Here is a 17,577-nt window from a genome sequence, read left to right as displayed (position 1 = left end):
GTGGGAAGCGGAAACCCGAGGTACAACTATACAATGGGAGAGATATTATTGAATGAGAGTAGCCAAGAAAGGGACTTGGGGGTAATGGTGGACATGACAATGAAGCCGACGGCACAGTGTGCAGCGGCCGCTAAGAAAGCAAATAGAATGCTAGGCATAATCAAGAAGGGTATTACAACAAGGACGGTAGAAGTTATCCTGCCATTGTATCGGGCGATGGTGCGCCCGCATCTGGAATACTGCGTCCAGTATTGGTCGCTGTACCTTAAGAAAGATATGGTGTTACTCGAGAGGGTTCAGAGGAGAGCGGCACGTTTGATAAAAGGGATGGAAAACCTCTCATACGCTGAGAGATTGGAGAAACTGGGTGTCTTTTCCCTGGAGAAGAGGAGACTTAGAGGGGATATGATAGAGACTTATAAGATCTTGAAGGGCATAGAGAGAGTAGAGAAGGACAGATTCTTCAAACTTTCAGAAAATAAAAAAACAAGAGGACATTCGGAAAAGTTGAAAGGGGACAGATTCAAAACTAATGCTAGGAAGTTCTTCTTTACCCAACGTGTGGTGGATACCTGGAATGCACTTCCAGAGGACGTTATAGGTCAGAGTACAGTACTTGGGTTTAAGAAAGGATTGGACAATTTCCTGCTGGAAAAGGGGATAGAAGGGTATAGATAGAGGTTTACTGCACAGGTCCTGGACCTGTTGGGCCGCCGCGTGAGCGGACTGCTGGGCATGATGGACCTCAGGTCTGACCCAGCGGAGGCATTGCTTATGTTCATATGTTCTTATACAATAGGGACCCTTTTCAACATTCAATCTCTAAGTTTGCCTATACCCAGTGGCAGAGCAAGGGAGGTTTGCACCCAGGGCGAAGGTGCCTGGCATCATTGCACTATGTGCTCCCATAGCAATAACCATGCTGTGCATCCCACTATTCATTCTTTCCCGTGGCCCTCCCCTGTATCTCTTCAAATCTTCAGCAACCGTGAACAGCATTTCTTACCTGCTGCTCACGTTAGCCTCATCCTTCTCTCTGGTGTCTCTTTCTGGTCTCCACAAACAGAGATAAGGATAACAGTGCGAAGGATAAGGTTGGTGCAAGCAGTGGATAAGAGATGCTGCTCGCAGCTTTTGAAGATTTGAACAGGTACTAGGGGAGAAGAAGAGAGGTGCTGGCACTCCTTCCAATATGGCACCCAGGACAGTCTGTCCCCACCCCACCACACCCCGGGCCTTTCCATACTATGCCAGTGCCTATACCTTAATCTTGACTTGGACCTCTTAGTTTTTTTTACTTTTTCTGTTCTCCCTCACAGTTTTCTCAACTGTGTGGAAGAATTGTGCATAAATAAAGGCCTTGTGGCTGCTCCCATTTCAGTGTAGGAAGCTCCATCACTTCTGGCTCTGCTTCCTGTGGGACTTGGGAGTTAGAGAGCCACAAATAATAGGGTTACCAGATGTCTGAGAAAACCCAGACATGTCCTCTTTTTACAGGACTGTCTGGGTGCCCGGATAGATTTTCCAAAACCCGGTAGTTTGTCTTGGTTTTGGATAGCTCCGACCTCCCGGCCAAATCTGGAGGTTCTCTGAGTATGCGTGGATGATGTCACATGCATCCGCGCATGCTTGGAGGCCCTCCAGACAAGGCCCTGAGGTCGTAAAAGAAAGATGAGGTTATGGGGGCGGGGCAGGAGGCAGTTTAAGGCAGGGCTGGAGGGCAGAACAAGGTAGGGCCATATGTCTGGACTTCTCCGTGAAAAAAAATCTGGTAACCCTAAGAAATGACCCTCAGCCACTGGCTGCTCTTCTGCATTTCCATGGAGGAGCCAGAACTGATTTCCACTGCTAGCTCTGTTCCACTCCTTCTGGGCACAGAAGGTAGAAGATGGAATGCTGTTCTAGGTTCTGCTAAAAAGTAAGCCCTGTATAAAGGGGCTGGATTGGCACAGATTTGAAACTTGCTAGCAGAAATATCAGTCCTCAAGATCTCTGCCATTGCTGCTCATTAGTTTCAAACTTGGGTCATTCACTCACTTTCTGTATATGTTCTTTGCAGTGTCTGCATCAGGATCACCCCCTCCTCTCCTGGTCTCTGCAGAACAGGAGGGGAGGAGAGGTAGTAAGAAAATAGGAGCTGTATTAGGGGGAACAGCTTGCTCTGTCTGCTTCAGGTTCACCCCATCCTTCCCTTCAGATTGTTTGTAAGCAGGGGCAGACTGACCAATAAAACAATAGGGCAATGCCGGAAGGCCCACAGCAGTAAGGGGTTCACACTCCAGTAGCCTTTATCTAGTTTAATCACTTTTGATAGATTGTTAGGGGCCCATGACCCTTATTGCCTGGGGCTCCAGATCACTGTCAGTCCATCCCTGCCTGGAAGACATAGGATAGTACAGAACACCTCTGACGCTGACTCTGGATAAGAAGTGATGAAGCTGCTTTCTGAGCTTTTCCTCCACAACTTAAAGATGCAGGTCTATAAATTGGCGCCTCTCTTTAGGTGCACTGGTGCTATTATAGAATACTAGTGTAAGTCAACATGGATGCACTTCAGTTTAGTTGCAACCACTTTCAGCATATCAATGACAGGTGTATAAAATTAGGCGCATTACTTGAAGACTTGCTCATGGCTCACCACTCATGTATACACCCCTTGCAGTTGCATAATCTATGAGGTGCATAATCGAAATGAAAATACATCTAAAAACCTGCCTAAATCGGCAGTTGGACGATCAAAAAGACAGGTAGTCCAAGTGCCGATAATCAAAACAGGTTTTAGACGTATCTAAAAACAGCTTAGGCGTTTTCAGTGCTGCTGTACGCCCAGAGAGAAAAGGGGCATTTTTGAAGGAGTGGTTAGGGCGGGAAGTAGTATGGGCCGATGGAAGTGGTATGGGCCGATCCAGACTTAGTCGTCATGCAGCGATAATCGAAAGCTCAATGAGACTTCCTAGATGGAACTTTACGTTGTGACTTAGATGGTTTAATAACAGGTTTAAGTGCCCAGAAGGTATCAAAAGTGACCAGATAACCACTGCAGGGACAAAGTAAAGACCCACACACATTCCCCCAGTGATCACTGACCGCACCACCACCACCACCATAAAAATCAGAATAAAAAGAACATACCTGCGTCCAGGAGTTGTGGTGAAATGTTAGTGTGGCACCCTTTTTGTGAAGTTCACAGCAGGGCCCTGTTAGTTGCCCCACTACTGTTTTGCCATGTCTGGGTGCCCAGTCCATCACTTTGCTGGTTCCTCCCACATCCAAAAGGTCTTGTTCTAGGCGTTTTAACTTGGACGATTTTTTGGACGAGAATAGGGTATAAAGATAGATGACTTAGACGTCTGGACGATCAAACGGCTGGACGTACAAGTAGACGATTCTTGGCAAAAAAAATATTTTGGATGCATTTTTCGAGAATGGACTTTGGACGTTTCTGACTTTGGGCGACTAGCGACTTAGGCCCAAAGCAGACTTAGATTTTTTTTTTTTTTTTTTACGCTCTATAGCTCTTAGACACTACCTTGTACTGTACATTCAAGCCCACTACCGATGGCACCTATGGCATGCATACGTGGCACGAATGTCTACACACCAATTCATAGAATTACTTCCTAAATCTTGCCTCTTACCATTGCCTGTCTTATTACCTTATGCAAAGTATGTGATTTATTAACTGTTACTGAAATCAAGATAATATGAGAATTAATAACAGCTTTATCATGTTAACTTCAGCTGCAAGTAATTCATTTAAATGCTTTCTGTGTTTTTATTGTTTAGGAAGGCAAAAGTAGCAGTGAGGTGACAGTTAAAAAAAGTACACAGGAATTGAAGAAAAATGAGCAGGCAGCTGTGACAACCTGCAACATTTCTGTTTCTGAAGCAGAACAGGTATATAATGACCATTCCAATTAACCACTATTTGATATTTTGATTGTGAGGGTAATTTAATAATTAATTAATAACAGGCCATTCAATCCCTACTCCACCAAGTTCAGATAAACTTCCATAGGAGGCAATTCTGTATAGGTTACCAACATTTAAGCAATAAAATGCACATGAAATGGTGGACACTACACACTATTCTGTAAAAGCATGTGGACCTTGGATTTTGACATGGCAGGTGTAAATGCACATGCCTAAATGTTGCACTTTATATGTTGTCACCAGCACTCTTAGGGCAAGCGGCCCAGGATTGCTGGGACAGTAATTATACCCTTGTGACCTGAGGTAGGATACACAAGGAATGTCAGGATACACACTTAGCGATTAAGGATTTTCACCTAAAAAGTCAGAGGAGTCAGAATGAAAATCCGGACTGGATTTATTAAGTTCCACAACAGGAAAATGCCAACACACTTTGTTCAGGATTCTTTAAATAAATCAAGAAGCTTTCCCAAAAGAAAGAAAAACAGCCTTAATGTTGTTGTCACATATTGTAAAGTCTTAAATCCAAACAGCCAAAAGAAAGTAAAAGAAAAACTCTGTACTCCTGAGTCTTAGCTTTAAAGTTCTTTGCTGCAATAAGCAGGAAAACACAAACAGTCTTTTTGTCTTTGAAAAAAAACGAAGTTTGTTCAAAAAGGAGCAGTGTCACGGCACTGCACTATTTTAGCCGTTAGTAAGGCTGGCCAGGTGGTGTGCTCCACGTGCTGTAATATGCCACATAAAGAGCCCTCAATCCCACCTCAAACGTGGGGCAAAATTCCCCCCACCACACTGGCAAAACAAACAAAAGAAAAAGTCCAAAACAATTCAGTATCCCCAAAGTCAAATTGAATTGCTGTACCTCTTAGTCAGGCAGGCAAGGCACTGCTTTGGAGACGTTTATATCCATGGGTTGTTCTTCCAGGGTTGGTTCAACTCCCAATTCCATGGCCTGTGGACTTTCAGAGCAACTTGGAGACAGAACAGCATCGGCTTCTCCAAGCTCCATACCTTCAGGCCATTGAGGGTTCTGCAGAGCTCCTAGTCCTGAGCTAGCCAGAGGGGACTGTTCATGGGAATGGTTTTCTCCTCCCCAGCCCTCCTTCTCCCTTACTAACCGTTCAGACCTTAGGTTCAGGAGTTTACAGCCCCGCCCAACCTCCCCAGCTGAAAAGCATTTCCGGTTGGAAGCCTTGGGCAGGAAAGGGGGAGGGGAAGTCTGGAATTCTACCCCCACACTCCCTCTGCTGGAATTAGAGGAAATGTCAGGCAAAAAGCTACCTTGGGGTTTAAACTGATGAGGAAGGGAATTACCTGTCCTAGCCACCGGCTTTGGACTAGGACCAACCCTAGCTGGCATACCCTGCATATCACAATGTATAATATTCTATAAGTTACCTTTGTACATCTATGCCCTGCCCATGTATATACCCTTTTGCATTTGCCTGATTTTCAGCTGGCAGCAAGCTTTGACTAAACTTTAGGGGTAGGTTTACTGAAGAGCATTAAGTCTTTAGCGTGCGCTATCAGGGTTACTGCATGACCGCTTTATGACGTTCTGCGGTAATATACTCGTTAGGGCACGCGTTAAGGGAATTTTCCTGGAAAAGGGAATGACGTGGGCATGGCATGGCCATTGAAACATAATCCTGTTAGCACATACTAGGCCAGTGTTTCTCAACTTCTTCAAGCCAAGTACCTCCTAAGCCTAACAAACTTTGTCAGGAATTTTGCACAGTGCAAAGTTCCTGATGAAGGGGGGTCTAACCTTTGAAATGGAGCCCCGTTGGACTGAGATTTATACTGCATGCGGATCATGTGGACTCAGCGTTTGCGTATTTGATTTTCAGCATTTCTTGACTGCATTTTAGCAGATCAATACTGCTCTCTAGTTCTTCTTTACAGCGAAATTGTGACTTCTGAATTTTTGCTATTCTAGCATAGGCTAATTACATTTTTACAACTGTGGCCGCTGTTCTACCCTTCTTTGGACGGGAGCAGCGGAATGAATCTTCACTTAGCACGATTTTTGTGCACTTTGATTTGAGTTTCACTTAATTCACAGGAGGGGTCCAGAGATGTTTCACAAGTGATACCCTTTTGGGTGCATTATTGTGGCAGCAGTGCTTTGAGGGAGGTTTCCCCAAGCAGCTGTGTAAACTGAGGACCCGCCCATCACTAATATTATATTAAGTTGTAATTACTTTTTACTATTATGTAAGATTGTTCCGCTTCTTGCCATTCTAGAATTGGATTGGGGAGATTTTTCTTCTTAAGGTATTTCTGTACTATTCCTCTTCGGGTTCTTTTCATTACGATCTCAAAATGTAAAAGCAGAACTGATTGGCTTGGGTCACCTGGTTTGTTGAAAATTTTTTAATCACTTATTGCTATTAATCCAGGTATCTGTCCATGAAGAAATGACTTACAATACAAACATGCAAGTAATTGAAGAATCAGGTAAGAATTAGCACTTTAACTTATAGTGGCCAATGTAAACTTTAAATATATAAAGATACATGCTTAAAGTTGAATGAATTTTCATTAGGCTCAAATATATATCAAGTGGACTTCATATCTATTTAAAGTAATGTCTGTTATTTGTACATTAGCACTTAAATGTTTAAGTTATTTATCTACCTTCCCCCCAATATGCAGAAAAAATGGCCTAAAATGGGGCATGCTAAAGTGTTCTGCATTAGTTTTATCATTTGCATGCAGTAAGCATGCAACATTTTTTCGGAGGGGACGTGACAGGGGTAGATAACGGGTGTGGATTAATTAATCAGCTAGCTCACTGATGTCACTACTGCACTAATCCCCACCCCATACGAAGCCGCATTAGGCTTTTTTATCACCAGCGGCAGTATTAGCTCCAACGCTCATAGAATTTCAATGAGCATTGGAGCTAACACTACTGCGGCCGGCGATAAAAAAGCCTAAAATGGTTTCGTAAAAGGGGGGTGTTAAATGATTAACGTGTCCATAACTAGGGAGCCCTTAGTGCCTCCTAAACAGGAGGTGGTAAATGCTCCCGTACTAATTTTTTTTTTTTTTTAAATGACAGCATGCTAATGCTAACATTAGCACATGGCTAGAAATTAAACAAATATGAACAAACCTTTTTTTGATGGCCAAACTAGATACAGGCTAGAGATATTAAGCTATTTCTTAGGCTTAGTAAAAAGGCTCCTGAACGTCCAGCATTATCCTCTTAATTCTATATATAGCACTCAAATTTGCAAGCATAAATTTGGGTACACAACCAAATTGTGCGCACAATTTAATTGCTTAATGCACCAATAAGTACTGATAATTAGGTGCTAATTGATGCTGATAGACAATAATTGGAATTTATACTTGTATCGTTATAGTCACTATTCTATAAAGATATGCACCTAAAGTTTTCCACACGCAGTGGCGTAGTAAGGGAAGGGGCAAGGGGGGCTGTCTGCCCTGGGCACCATGTTGGTAGGGGTGCTAGCACCCCTCCTCCTCTCTGCCCCCCATCTTCTTCCCATTCCTCCCCTCCTTGCAGGCGCCCTCTTCCCTTCCTCCATACCTCTAATTGAAGTTGTTGTTCACAACGGTCAACAACTTGCTCTAAATGACCCCATCGGCTCTCCCACTGATGTCACTTCTGGGTGTCACACATAGGAAGTGACGTCAGAGGGAGAGCCAACAGGGTCGCGAGGAGCACCTTGTAGACTGTCACAAGCATCAACTTCAATTAGAGGAACAGGGAAAGAGAAGAGGAGTGGGATTGGGGAAGGAGCAGGGGGGGGGAGGGCAGAGACGAGGGCAGGGAAGGGGCGCCACTGCCCTGAGTGCCTCTCACCCTCTTACACCACTGTCCACATAGATCCAAAAAGGAGGCATGGCCATGGGAGAGGCACGGGGTGGGTCAGGCGTGTTTCTAGGAGTGTCATAGAATTCAGGGGATCTATGCCTAATCTAGGCATAGGAATTTATACCAGAGTTCAGTTGGTGTAAATCCTCGTGCACACAATTGGGCAAGGATCCCCATACTAAGTGCTAATCTATAAATGGTGCCCAACTGTGAGTGCTATATAGTGCTTATTGCATTTTTTGGTACCCAAATTTAGACACCATTTATAGAACGGAGTCCTATCTATATAGGTTTTGAAAATAGGAAAGAAACAGAAGAAGGAACCTCATGGTCAAGTCAAAGAAGTGAGGTGTAAAAGCTCAAAAGGCCTCCGGTCGATGGTAAAGTTATATAAAAGAGGAGTCTTTTATTTGCAGGAATATTGAATAAAAAAGACTCTTTTCCTAAAATCAAACACTGCTTCTTCCCAGTTTCAGGTAATACAGAGTATTTTGTGGCTGTTCTATTTGTGTTCCATATGTGCTCAGGATTTTAAATAAAGGTTTATGTAGACTTCTGACGCAGGCTTTCTTGCTGTATTGAGTCCTCCTTATTTATTGTCCTTGTGAATAATAGACTATTTATGATTTTAGGAACAGAGTCTTCTTTATTTAGTGTTCCTGTTAATAAAAGGGTGATGGGTCAAAAGCGCGCAAGACAAACGCATGCCAATAATGGCACGCTGACAATGGCACGCAGGACATCAGCGCTGGATTTAGACAGTATTTTAAAGTGCTCCGAGGGGGGAGGTGTGGGCGGGAAACCCCCCACTTTACTTAGAACTGAAAGGGTGATGGGTCTAAAGCACGTGAGACAAACACGCGCCAATAATAGCGCGCTGACAATCGCGCACGGGACATCAGCGTGCTGGATTTAGACAGTATTTTAAAGTGCTCCGAGAGGGGGGTTGTGTGGGCGGGAACCCCTCCACTTTACTTAGAACTGAAACGGTGATGGGTCAAAAGTGCACGAGACAAACGTGTGCCGACAATGGCACGCAGGACATCAGCGCACTGGATTTAAACAGTATTTTAAAGCACTCCAAGGGAGTGTGTGTGGGGCCCCCCCCCCCACTATACTTAGAACTATTGGTGCTCCCGTTGGGGGGGAACTCCTTTATATATCTTTACCATCTACTGGAGGCCTTTTGAGCTTTTACACCTCTAGGTTTAAAAAATACTGTATATAGATAAGCAAGTTATATGTTCATCACCCGTCAGTGAACACATAAGTAACTTATTCTGGATATCAGCCCATTCTCATGCCACTTCAAGCCACTTTTCTTTTTAAATAATTATAACTGGTTGTTTTCTGAATAAACAACCAAAGTTCTATGGATAAGTGGTCCTGACTTGTTTTTGTTTAAAAAGCATTTATGTAATCAGTGCAACAGCTGACTGTATACATGCTTTTGAATAATGGTCTGATATAGTTTAAACAATATATAAATGTTCTAGTCGATGCGCATTGTTTCTATAGCAGAATAAGCTGATGCAACATTGACTATATAATAAAAGTCTTAATTTTCTATTGATAAACATTTGTGCATGAATGAACTAAGATCAGCATGATCTGAAATATACAAGATCCTGTTTATGGTCAGAAAGAGACTGAGTCATCTCAAATTAACTGCCTGAAAAAAGAATCCTGCTGAATGAAGCCCAAAGGATATTATAAATATCAACACCCAAGCTAGGAAATTCCAAGTTTTCTCTGGAAGGGTTAATGCAAAATATTGATAAGTTTATACAGCAGTATAATAAATAGGTACATCCAGCAGTTTGTCATTCGAAAGTGGCAATTTTTGATCCTCCAACTTTGGACGTTCAGCTGGAAACGTCCAAGTTGGACTTAGACATTTTTTTCAAAAATGCCCCTCTTTGTTAACTATGTTTTACCATCTTTGTCAGACAATGTCCTGCCATGTGAACTTGTATCTCATTCTGTGCCAGCTTTCCTGCGAGGATGGAACGTAAAACTTAATTAATTAGTTAATTAATTAATGTAACATACAAAATATCTGTGCCATTGAAAAAAAAAAAAAAAGAAAAAAACCCCCCAAAACAGACAGACCTGTCAGTAACACAGTTACACATTTACACATTTGAAACAGCCCAGCGATGTTAGTGCATCAATCACTTGGCTATTTTGCATGGGGTTTCTGCTAATTTGCATGGCCGGATCGGAAAATGGGGAATCGCGGGAAAAAACACGTGACGGGCTGTTTTGTGTATTGGGTCGTTAAGAGCGATCATCGCTAAAGCTGTGAAAATAGGTGTACCGACAATCGCTGACTTTAGTGCATCTAGCCTAAGAGCTCACACACTGATTCTGTTAGCGTGTGGTAATATATTTGCGCTAAATGATTAGCACAGAAATTGTCACTCTCCATCCCCAGACATGCCCCTTCTGTGAAAAATAGCAAATGTTTTAGCATACAATTTGCATGTGTAGATCATAAAATTACTGCGGGATGCCCAAGCACATCCCACATCAATTTATTTTAAGCTGTGATAAGCGCACACTAGCCCTTATTGCAGCTTAGTAAAAAGACTTATTTGAGTTGGTTTACTGAAAAGAGAAATGGGAAGATAAAAATAAAATTAAAATTAATTATATTATGCGGGACTTTAATTTAAGGACTTAAATTGCACAGAGCAGTGGACAACAAGCAGTTGTTCCTTACATAAATATAATTTAAAAAGTACAATGCTTAAAGCAATTCAAAGTCACTTAAATCTAATTACTATATAAATTATCTCATACATTTCCAACCCCACTCAGTTCCCCAGCCTTACAAAATACAGGACCATAGTCAATTCCTTGGGTATACCCGAGCCAGCAAAGCTAACAACTAACAGAAAGCCAAGTTTCTAACATTTGATGGAATACTATATATTTTGTAATAGCTTGCATTTCTACTGGGAATGGATTTCACAGTATTGAAACTACTCCTGGAAAAGACCTGGCCTATGTTTTCACCAAACAGAAAGCATTAAATGCCAGAAGATACAGAGTAGAGAGTAGAGGTAGATGAAGTTCTGATTATGAGGTCACCAGAATTGATAAATTAGCAGAAACTGACTGTACGAGCCAAGAACAGAATAAGTATTGGCAGCAAAGAGACTGCAGGGTCATCAATGCAAAAATTAAAGTCACCCACAAGATTAATTTTGGCAAGAAATGAACAATCAAAGAGAAAAGAATGGGAACTCAGGCTTGTGATGATAATAGATAGCAGAAAGACGTACCATGTCCTTCAAGGTCATCATTGAGTCTTCTTCCTCTGCACAACATTCTCTGACATCCAGGGATTTGCAAACTAGGGCAGGGGGTGTATGAGAGGGGTTGGGAAGACTAGGCAGAAGATGCAGGCATTGGGGGGGGGGGGAATCCATCGGGAGGGGGCATATGGGGGTGGGATTTGAGTTGGGGGGTGCTATCTGGAGGGGGGGGGGCTGAGTTCTGCTAAGGGAGGCTTGGGTTGAAATAGTTCAGCCTGACTCCTTTAATAAGCAACTCAGGAGCACTGGGCACAGTTTCTAGGATGGAAAAAATAACGCTGCCTACAAAGTTGATCACAAGCAGCAGAAGGGACTAACACACGGTACTGGGATACCACAGGTTATTCATTCCCATGGTATATTAAGATGCAGTAAAAACCTGATTTTTACTTCACCCTATCACTCCCCTTACGATAAATAATCCATCTGAATCTGTGGAGATCATTGGTAGATTAGTGACCTTTGTGCTTTCCCCTTTTCTTGCTCCCCTATTAATCTCCAATATTTTGTTTCTGTTCTTGAGGGCATTGGTCTGGATTGCACAACCCCATCCTTCTGTGCTCTCCCATCGTGCTTTCCTATCGAACACTGTAGTGCATCCCTTCTTCCCCTGACAGTCTATTGTTATTACTTTTAGAATGTAAGCTACCCAGACTTTAATCTTGATCAACGGGGTAGAAACAAACAAACTTGGAAAAACAGGGTTCCATTGTTACCAGAGCCTGTTTCCTTATTGTTAGACAAATTCAGACTCTCAGAGGAAGATTTTCTAATATTGGCGATAAAATCCGATGGGCCACTGTTGCAGCTGTAAATGTAGCAATTTCAAAAAGATGGGTTGTTCTCGAAAAATTGCACATGCAAATGAGATTTGTGGAGGCTCACGGAGGGTCGCCAAATGTACATGAAATGAGTTGTTAGTGATAGTGATTGGCTCATGCGCAGAATAGACCACAGTAGGCGTACATGTACACATGTGCCGGGAAAAGCTATGCCGTAGGCATACACATCGTGTGCATGCCTTATTGGAGAACAATATATGCACACATCATATGAGGGGCGGAGAACTACCAACAAATATCATCTCATGTCAATCATAGGCGTGTCAGCACAATTGAATGAAAGGGAAGGAAAAGGAGGGGAAGTGCAAGCTTCAGCTTTCAACAAGTGCACATAAGATATTCCTTTAATGCAAATGCTCGAGAAGCGTGCTTTTGAGATCTTTCTTTCCCCCAAAATGACTATAATTTACATGAATGGCATATTATTTTTAAATATTATGATGAGCCACAGCCAGAAACAAATGCTTGAGACGTGCTTTCCATAGTACCAGCAACCCTGGACCAGCTGGTAGTTATTGGTTGTCAAAAGCCGGCGCCACGCATGGGGAATTGCCCGACGATGATAGAGAATCACCCGGAGTGCTCCTTTAAATACTGATGAGCCCATTTTACTACCACTTTAATATTTATGACCTCGTTGTAAAACATGTGCATGGCCGAATCGGAGTCTGCCATGCCAGGAATCTCGGAAAAGACCACGGGGAGCCGGTCTGATAATTGGCCGGTAAAATACTGCCATGCTATAACGGCTGCAGGTTTAGCGATCATCGTTAAAGGCATGGCACGTTTTGAGAATCCTCCCCTTCGATCTTTTCTGGGAGTTAAGATGTTAACTCATGTACTGTTGCTCAAACAGCTTGATTATTACAATGAACTTGATAATGGGATTCGGCACACAATGCTATTGTAGTATGCTTTTATGCCAGACCATGTTATCTGCCTTATTGATCAGCACTGGCTGCCTTTTCATGCTGTATCATATTTAAAATGTCAATTCTCATACACAGGACTCTGTAGTATTACACCACTCTACTTGTTTAGTTTATTCATCACTTACCAGCCCTGCCGCTGGTGCTATTATTTCAAGTTGGCATCTGTTATCACTTGCTGCTCTCTCCCTGATGTGATAAGAGATTACTCACTGCACTGCTTTTCTTTATCTTATCCCCTATCTTTGAAATTCAATTTCTATAGACTTCAAGACTGAATCTTCCTTTCCAAAGATCAAAACAGGTAAGGGAAAGGAAAGAGGATAGGACTTGATATACTGCCTTTCTGTGGTTACAATCAAAGTGGTTTACACTCGTATTATAGTCAGGTACTTATTTTGTACTTGGTCCAATGGAGGGTTAAGTGACTTGCCCAGAGTTAAAATTTGCTGCTGTGGGAATCGAACCCAGTTCCCTAGATTCTAAGGCTGCTACACTAACCACAGATCTAAAAACCTCTTTCTTTCAGCAGGCAAATGAGGGCCAACTCTGATGTGGCTCTAGGGTTGTGCCCAGGAGCTGTGAATAGTGCACTGTCATATATCATTATATTTTTACTATGACTGTGATATTGCCCTATATTCTGTATTTTCCCCTTTAGCAATTGATTGCCTGTAAACCACTTTGCTTATTTGCCTATGAAATATGGTCAGAAAAAGTTTACTAATAAACTAAACCAAATGCACATAAAGACCCGTTTAGATAGAATATAGAAACTGAAATGGATATGACCTGGTTGGAACATGTACAATTCCAGTAGTATTTTAGAAAAATATGACTTATATGGAGCCTTTTACACAATATATGAAGGAATGCACGTGCATGTGACAGCATGTGCAGCAGAATTATGTACTAGAAAGCATGGCAACTCACACATGTCACATGGAATGTCAAATCTTACATATGTACATGTCAGCACTTACACATGTACTGTATATCTGCCATTTTGGTACCCTACACTAGCTATCTACAGAAGCTGCAGTCTTCATTTATTTTCAGTTTGGAGGGGGAATAGTAGGGGATTAAGAAGGATACCTCCCTTAAACTCTCCTATAAAGGTCTGGCTGAAACAAGCACTTTTTAAAATCTGTACATGCCAGGGAGCAGCTGTAAATCCATATTGAATTTTGGGACATGCATGTGCATTCCCCTTCTGAAATGAGGAATACCTGTATAGATTTTGTTCAACCAAGCCATTGCCCTTGCAATCTACACATACAGGAGGCGATTCTATAACTTGGCACCAAGATGCAGGCAAAAAGAAACAGGAACGTCATACCCCACTTAGTAGATGCACAAGCAGAAAAAAGTGAGGATGAAAGGATAGTCCTTCCTTAGGAACAGACAAACTTTATTGGATTATCACAAAAAATGGACTACAGCTCAGCTCGACATAGTCAGTGTTTCGACAAATCATGTGTCTTCATCAGGAATCGTTATGAATCCTCTCAAAGGCTTGAGAATGAAAAACAGTAGGCAGTAATCTACTAACAGAGCGATACACCAGAGCATTAAATCTTAGCTGCCATACTTCAGACCATTCCTCAAGCTTATCTGTATAACCTTCTCTGTGTGTAGATTTTTAATTCTTATACAGATACCACTGGACTCTATAAAGATTGCCCAAAATTGGGCACACAAACTTATTTGCTAATTAGGCATTATTAATAATTGGTGTTAACAGACACTTAACCCCTCCCCTTTTAACAAAACAGTAGCACAGTTTTTAGAGCCAGCCACGGCAGTAATAACTCTGACGCTCATAGAAATCCTATGAGCATCGGAGCTGTTACCACCACAGCTGGCGCTAAAAACCACGCTACAGTTTTGTAAAAAGGGGGTGGTGGTAATTGGCAATAATTAGGAGTTGTGCATGGATCATCTCTACGCCCTATTCTATAGCATGCACACCTAAATTTCGCAGTGTGCATCTGCAAAGGGGATGTGGCCATGGGAGGGGCATGAGCTGGCTTGATGGATTTTTTTGGTCTGGCTTAGCATGACAATACCTATGTATTTAGTACTTGCTTACTTAACGTAGTGCTTGTGATAATATACCGTATTTTCGCGGATATAACGCGCGCGTTATACGCGTTTTTACGTACCGCGCATACCCCTCGCGCGTTATATGTGTGAGCGCGGTAAACAAAAGTTTTTTAACATAGTTCCCACCCCGCCCGACGCCCGATTCACCCCCCCCGCAGGACCGCTCGCACCCCCACCCCGAACGACTGCTCGCACGCGCTCCCACCCGCACCCGCATCCACGATCGGAGCAAGAGGGAGCCCAAGCCCTCTTGCCCGCCGGCTCCCCCGACGTCCGATACATCCCCCCCCCCCGGCAGGACCACTCGCACCCCCACCCCGAAGGACCGCCGACTTCCCGACAATATCGGGCCAGAAGGGAGCCCAAACCCTCCTGGCCACGGCGACCCCCTAACCCCACCCCGCACTACATTACGGGCAGGAGGGATCCCAGGCCCTCCTGCCCTCGATGCAAACCCCCCTCCCCCCCCAACGACCGCCCCCCCCAAGAACCTCCAACCGCCCCCCCAGCCGACCCGCGACCCCCCTGGCCGACCCCCACGACACCCCCACCCGCCTTCCCCGTACCTTTGTGTAGTTGGGCCAGAAGGGAGCCCAAACCCTCCTGGCCACGGCGACCCCCTAACCCCACCCCGCACTACATTACGGGCAGGAGGGATCCCAGGCTTGCGTCGAGGGCAGGAGGGCCTGGGATCCCTCCTGCCCGTAATGTAGTGCGGGGTGGGGTTAGGGGGTCGCCGTGGCCAGGAGGGTTTGGGCTCCCTTCTGGCCCAACTACACAAGGGTACGGGGAAGGTGGGTGGGGGTGTCGTGGGGGTCGGCCAGGGGGGGCGCGGGTCGGCTGGGGGACGGGCGGAGGTTCTTGGGGGGGGGCGGTGGTTGGGGGGGGGGGGGTTTGCGTCGAGGGCAGGAGGGCCTGGGATCCCTCCTGCCCGTAATGTAGTGCGGGGTGGGGTTAGGGGGTCACCGTGGCCAGGAGGGTTTGGGCTCCCTCCTGGCCCGATATTGTTGGGGAGTCGGCGGTCCTTCGGGGTGGGGGTGCGAGTGGTCCTGCCGGGGGGGGGGGATGTATCGGACGTCGGGGGGGCATCAGGCTTTCAGGATGGGGACAGACCTTCAAGGGGGTACAGGACTTCAAGGGGGGACAGTGCACGGAAAGTCAGGGGGGGTGAACGGAGAGTCGGGACAGCGCACGGAAAGTCAGGGCAGTGCACGGAAGTCAGGGGGGGGTGAACGGAGAGTCGGGACAGCGCACGGAAAGTCAGGGCAGGCGAAAGGAGCGTCGGGCATCATGCGCGGTATACCCGTGAGCGCGGTATACAAAAGTTTTTATACATATCATCGTGATTTCTGCGCGCTATACCCGTGTGCGCGTTTTACACGGGTGCGCGTTATATCCGCGAAAATACGGTACTTACTGTACATAGTTGTAAAAGTTGTGTGATTGCACATATGAACAATGCAGAAATTATATTTCTTTATGGCTATATTTTAAAAGCTAAATTAATACAAAACATGCTTTGGTACTATAATAGGTGATTTAATTGTTGATGGAAAAACGCCACATATTTCAGCACAATGTTTAAAAGAACAGTTTGAAAAGACAGCACAGGAGAAGGTTCTTCACTCTGATGGGGATATATTTTCACCTGGGAAACAAATAAAGGTAATTATTCCTCTTTTATATTTAAGAGTCTTCCTTGACTTCTGATTTCCTATCATTTAGAAAGCAATTGTAATAAGGTATTAAAATCGTGTGGCTCAAAATTCAGCTGCTATAGTCAGCATATTTTTAAACATTGCTTTTCTTTTCTGTTGTGTGATTTGTACTGTGTGTCCTTCTTCGTTTTTGGTTAAACATTGGCTGTGGCGGTCAAAGAATATCTGGATATTCTGCACCACTATCCGGATAGTGGCTGGAACTGAATATCCAGATAAGGTCAGCACCAAAACTTACCTGAACAGTGACAATCTTCAGTCTGCTATTTGGATCTCATGTAGATAACTTAGGACAGTATTATTCAGATAGCAGAATTAAGACAGTATTAATTGGATAGCAAATATAGGCTAACTGGATAGGTTCTAGAACTGTCCATGCTCCACTCTGCATTCTCTGAGACTGAAATTAAACCAAGCCAAGGCAGTACTAGAAATTTGCAGCTCTTTAAGACATTGAAGCAATATTGAATGGCTAACTATCTAGAATCATTTTAACATTAGTGAGTCTGAGAAGAATCTGCTCAAGTTGAGTGTTGAGGCCGAAAGCCAGTTTGATGTGGACGGGGTGTACTTGTTTGCTCAAGGTATCATAGAGTTGAGTTGCCACAGATTTGGACACAAACAATAAGTTTGAAAATGGGCCTGTAATTGTTAACTGAGAAGAGGTCACCTTTAGGATCTTCAATGTGGGGATGAACCACAGCTTGTTTCTGTGGAACAGAGAAATTTCCATAGATAGACCAGATAGCATTGGTTGAAAAGTGAAAGGGGAGGCTGGAGAACAGGTTGTAAAATGTGGGCAGGTAAGAGGTTAAGTTGATCAGCTTGATATACCAAAAATATAAACATAGTAAAATCTAAGGGGTCCTTTTACTA

General features: G+C 43.8%; 1 protein-coding gene across 1 annotated transcript in view; it reads left to right on the top strand.

Moving 5' to 3' along the window:
• Window positions 1–17,577, top strand: part of XIRP2 (xin actin binding repeat containing 2) — a 309,123-nt gene that overhangs the window by 265,287 nt on the left and 26,259 nt on the right. Inside the window, 4 exon segments of the mRNA XM_033944124.1 lie at window positions 3,787–3,897; window positions 6,336–6,393; window positions 13,143–13,181; window positions 16,518–16,648. Coding sequence (XP_033800015.1) covers window positions 3,787–3,897; window positions 6,336–6,393; window positions 13,143–13,181; window positions 16,518–16,648 — 339 coding nt within the window.

The sequence above is a fragment of the Geotrypetes seraphini genome, chromosome 5 (genome assembly GCF_902459505.1).
Source record: "Geotrypetes seraphini chromosome 5, aGeoSer1.1, whole genome shotgun sequence".
In the NCBI taxonomy this organism is placed as follows: Eukaryota; Metazoa; Chordata; class Amphibia; order Gymnophiona; family Dermophiidae; genus Geotrypetes; species Geotrypetes seraphini.
The sequence above is the reverse complement of the archived record's forward strand: the minus strand, read 5'-3'. Positions and strand labels throughout refer to the sequence as shown.